We start from the raw sequence: 5,640 nt of genomic DNA on the forward strand, positions 1-5,640 counted from the left end.
GAATTATAACTTCAACACTAATAAGACCTCACCACGGTCTCCGGCGAACGCTATTGAATCGATGGTGTCTGAAAGCATAATCTCCTCGAACAAGATTATTCTTTACATCTCCTAACTTATGTCAATGTTTAACTTGTATGAATGTTTATTATAAATAAACTAAGTTATTGGATGGTGATTTCAGTACCATTAAAATATATTTGTAGCGTGACGTAGAAAAATTCCTCTCCCTTTTAATAGAATGCATCAAACCACATGGATATTTTCTTGTTAATTATTTGTGTTAAGATATTCAATTAAGAAATTTATGTTACATGCATCAGAACTACCTTAATTCCACCAACCATCTTGTCGTGTACATCTAATCTAATTAAAATTTGTTAAATTGAAGACTAATTAAGCAAGCGGGTCAAATTAGTGCACTTGGTCAGTTGGTCCTTTAGAGATTAAGTAGAATAGCTAAATTGATTCCATAAAGTATGTTGTCGGCTAATTTTGAATAGAGCCACAAGCGGTTAATAGGAAATCAAACAATAGACTACATTCCGGTTTAATGGTATGGTGTGATGTCTAAGGCTTGAGATCTTATGATCTCATGTTCGATACCTGACTTAAAAGGGTTTTCTCACGGTGGTGGGTTTCGTCCTTGATAATATTCATAGGTGGGTCATGCCTAAAGGGTCAAAATCAGTATGGACAGTTGATATCTCATACCGGAAACAGGTCCGTCTCAAGGTCTTCGGAGGCCTAAAACTAACTAAAATGTTGAGGCCTTTTTATTTTCTTTTCTTTATGCGTATAGCGTTAGAGAGTATACAAAAATTATAGAATGTTGATGATATGTCGTGATAATGGATATGAATCAATCATCCTTAACTTGTGGCTCATCAGTTACTAATATTAAAAGAACTCTACTTTTAAAATCTCATAATATATAACTCTTATTTAAGATTGAGGCATTATAAATCTGGAGGCCTAAAGCCATTGTCTCATTTAGCTTACCCATGAGACGGCCCTGCCCGGAAAGGCTCACTCAGGTATTTGATATGTAATTAATTAAAAATGTTGTTGAAAAAAATAGGAAATCATACATATCAGTTAGGAGTTTTAGGTATTAGCTTAAATAATATCTTGATCATGCATAACAAGTTTAAATTAGTCTATAAATACCGAATTATGGTATAGTTTGCAACTATTTTTAATTTGAGTTTTTTTTTAGTATAATACTGGGAGTTATCCAATTTACATGATATCAATTATCGAACTTGAAAATACTGAATAAAAACCTAATAGGTAATTAATTGAACTAGTTGTGAAAAACAGAAAATTATTCTACATGAGTAAGATGGAACCAATGTTAAGAGTGGAGCAAAATACATTTTGAAGGAAAATATTCACTAAATCCTTTTCATTTTCACAACATAACTCAACAACATTTTATTTTAAAATTCACAAATTTGACCATTGATTTCACCTAACAAACTAGCCATTTTATTCAAGATACGAATCCACAGATGACCATAAAAACTCATCTGTGATGGTTGTATCCTGGTAGGAAACCGGGTTGAGAAGATCTGAAGTTAAAAATAAGTTATCACTCGATGATATGATGCTATCATTGTCCGACAGAAAAGGTTCGGTCCAGAAACTTTCGGTTGCTGTGTAATTATCTAGTGGTGGTATGCTATCACTTGAACCTATGGAATCTATGCCATTGAACCAACATGAGGATAAGTTGGTGCTTGAAGAAGACAATGGTGATTCGGCCAATAATAATTCAAGATCTTGTTGAAATTCTAAATCCGAGTATTGGACATGGTTTTCTTTAGTGTTAACTTGATCCGGATCAGGTTCGATAGTCTGGACGTGTTCACTTTCTAACACGTCTAGATCTTTGTTAGCTCGCTTTTTTATATCCGTGTGCCAATGATTTTTTATTTCATTGTCACTTCTCCCTGGCAAATATGCAGCCATTTCTGACCATCTGCATATACAAGAACAAAATTAAGCATGCTACACCAAACTACCAAAGTATTCATAAAATTATTCACTTTATGCATGTATGATTTAAGTAAAAAAAGAAAAAAAAAGTTTATTATAACTTACTTGTTACCAAGCTTCTTATGTAACTCAACAATTAAATCTTCTTCTTCTTTAGTAAAATTCCCGTGTTTTATGTCTGGGCGAAGATAATTTACCCATCGTAGCCTGCAACTCTTCCCACTTCTAGACAAGCCTTAAAAAAAGAAATTAAAGAACAATAAGATATTGAGGAATCCAAACATCAATAAAGGTGCATGTAAAAGTTACTAGCCCAAAAATAAACCCAAATCTAATCAAAAACTTTAAAGAAATTTAAATACGGCTCGTATATACCAGCAAACTTGGGAAGTAAACGCCAGTTCCAGTGGCCGTATCGTTGGATATAGGCTCGCAGCTTATCGTCTTCATCTTCGCTCCACGCACCTTTCTTCAATCCATTTTTGTCAAAACTTGGCGTCTTCACCATCTTCTTGACTTCAAACTTTATGGCAATGCCAAGTAAGGAACAAGTGTGTATACCGAAGTACACTCTTATATATACTAGTAAAGCATGCAAAGTAGAACGTGTTACGTGGAATAAAATAATTTTTTATATAAAAATATTATTATAATTGGAGTGACTGCAATCATAATAAAGTGGAAGTATTCGTTGGCTTATTGTAGATGAACAAAAAGCTCCCCTCACCTCTCTATTTATTAATTAATAGAAGTATAATACTAGGCTAGCTAGTAGGCGCCACCGAACACGATCTATGTTTTTTTTTTCTTAACTTAACGTATATTGGATTCTTGGTGTTAAATTTTCGAAGGATGACAATACATTCTTCATTGATGTATCGACTTTATCACTCACAAGTTCACTTTCCACATTTATAGAGAAATTGAAAGTCATATTTTAGGGACTTATTTTTTTATTTGTGCATGTAAGTACTATTGAGCAAGACTCATGCTAATTTTTTTTATCGTTTCAATTTTATCACATTTCTCTAAAGAGCTTAATTTGGCATAGTTGTATCAAAAGGCTTTATCTTTCGAAACGGGTGTTTCAAGTCCTGTGGTTGACAATAAATTAAAACATAACTTAGGAGTAGATTAGAGAGTATCTGAGTTGTGTTTATGTGTGTGTGTATATGTGTGGGTTCATTGGGGAACCATAAAAAGTGAGGAACCGAAGAATAATGAGTTTTACATGTAGAACACTTACAAAAAACCTGCAAGCCTTTCCTATATTCATGCATTCATTCATATGTCTCGTAAAACCATCCAGCCCATCGGGCAATGACCGATGTCATCATCATTCCACGTGTCTCGTAAGATGAATTATATGTTGACTTTATCGTAAGTTACTTAACCAATCATAGTATAAAATCATACAATGTTCACATGCATTCTCTATGTCTATATTACACATCATACATACTCGTCTCGTATTCATTAAGTCATGCACATTGTCATATTCATTTCTATTACCGGTCGTTAGTACTTACATATTCATTCTTATAACATGGGCTAGAAGCCAAAACTGTTATCATATTTGACAATTTCGTAAGTATGCATACCGCCCCCAAAACGTATCATAAAAAAGGGGTATAGAAACTCACTTGAGCTAGGCAAACTGCCTAGCTATAGGGTAATGCTTCCTGACAAAACACTTGGAAAACTATACAAGATTCAAACACAAAACTATTAACTTTCATAGCATGCGAAAACTACAAGTAATCACTCGCCTAAGTAATCGCCTAATCATGTTCTCCTATTCCATAGTTATCACTTGTTCAAGTAGCCGCTTCCCAAAGTCCTCCCCTAGCTAATTTATCACATTTAGTAGTTATCGTTTATATAATCGCTTATTAAAGTTATCGCATAAGCCATGTTATTGCATATCCTAGGGGCATGTTCATTATGCTAGAACTATACTATGCAATAACTACTTTATACAATAACTTATGTTTCCGGTGACTAGCGTGTGATTCGTGAAATGAACCAATGTACGAACTTTTTAATTCCTCATGGTTAATTATCTAACCCATTCGTGAAATGAACCAATGTACGAACTTTTTGATTCCTCGTGGTTAATTATCTAACCCATGTACTTACACATACCTTTCATATGTTGTCTTCACCATTTTAATCAATGTTAGGCTTTTTAGGTTGGTTTGAATATTTGAAGGCTTTCCTTAAGTAGAAGATTAATTCTTTCAACAATTATTTAAATTTCAAATAACATGGTTTTATAAAATTCTCTATTTATAAAATCTTTGTAAGTGATGTAGTTTTGGAACAAAAATTAGTCACATGTTGCAAATTGTCATTTAAACCATCTTTTGACTTTATAACATTTCATTCTTGTATATGATTTAACCATTCGTGGCAAAGTTACGTCTTCAAGGTAGGTTTTTATGAAAGACATTCCCTAAGTGGAATTATTCTTTCAAATATTATTTGGATTTCAAATGACATATATTTAAATAATTTTTTTTTAAATATTTTATAAACTTTTCCGAAGTTTATAAAACTACTATACATATTCTACAGAAATTTCTTTCAATACGTTGAACTTGTAATTTCACCATCTTCAATCTTTGGTGTAGATTCTTCATTAACACTTTGCTGATTAATCTTACAATTCTTCATCTTCAATGTTGATGTAGAAATCTTCATATAACACTTTGTGATTAATCTTGCAATTCTTCTACTTCAATGTTGATATAGAAATCTTCATATAACACTTTGTGATTAATCTTGCAGTTCTTCATCTTCAATGTTGATGTAGAAATTTTCATATAACACTTTGTGAACCAAACTTGTTAATTCCTCCATAATTGATCTTAAGTGTGCAGTCTTCATTAAGTGTTTCAACTTGAATAATTGTGACTAATGATGATAATCAAGTGTTAAGGGGCATGTGTGTCACATATAGCATCAATGATGAACTAATACTCTTTCATGTCAAATTAGGTTAATTAGGTTGTTATCAAAACATTAAAGTTGATTAGAGTTTAAACCATTGTTTTTCCAATAGTCCAATACCATTCCCTCGAAGTTTCATGCAATTCCATCTGTAAAGTCTCAACTCTTTTTCATAAAAAAAACCTACCTTTACACAAACTGAAGCCTTTAATCAAAATTTGAAGATGATATAGCTTGATTCTAACGATATCCACCAATGAAATCTCCTAAAATGTGATACTTAACAACATATAATCAAAAACTGAACCAAAAGTGTGCACTTGGGCTTGAATTCGAGACCTTCACTGTAAAACACACACAAACACTCGCTCTTGCAAACTTGGAGGCGAAGAGATGAGAGTGGTGGCTAGATTTTTAGTTTTTATCACGTTTTCTATAACATTTTCTTTTCGCCCCTTATGTTTAATTACATCTATAAAGTAAATCAAACTTTATTATTTTCTTTAAAATTTTAGGATGTTACATCCAACAATTGTAAGCTTAGAAATTCACATTTCCATTTTATTTATAAGTTTTTAACTATTTATTTTATGGGACATGTAGTTGATTGAGAAGATAAATAAGGTTTATCGATGTTTTAAATGGAGGGAAGAACTTTTCATGGTTTTTCAATAAGAAGATTTTAAT

The 5,640-nt window shown here is 32.3% G+C and overlaps 1 protein-coding gene across 1 annotated transcript; it reads right to left on the reverse strand.

Annotated features, from left to right (window-relative positions):
- Positions 1-1,393: 1,393 nt before the first annotated feature.
- On the reverse strand, positions 1,394-2,572 carry LOC143568137 (transcription factor MYB72-like). Its single transcript, XM_077054368.1, has 3 exons — positions 2,377-2,572; positions 2,107-2,236; positions 1,394-1,984 (listed from the first exon to the last, which is right to left on the reverse strand). Exons 1-3 carry the CDS (start codon positions 2,507-2,509, stop codon positions 1,492-1,494), a joined length of 756 nt encoding a protein of 251 aa, XP_076910483.1. The 5' UTR covers positions 2,510-2,572; the 3' UTR covers positions 1,394-1,491.
- Between the last annotated feature and the right edge of the window lie 3,068 nt (positions 2,573-5,640).

The sequence above is a fragment of the Bidens hawaiensis genome, unplaced genomic scaffold (genome assembly GCF_021521415.1).
Source record: "Bidens hawaiensis isolate Kalapana, Puna unplaced genomic scaffold, B.hawaiensis_p1.1 tig00023813_1, whole genome shotgun sequence".
NCBI classification, from domain to species: Eukaryota; Viridiplantae; Streptophyta; class Magnoliopsida; order Asterales; family Asteraceae; genus Bidens; species Bidens hawaiensis.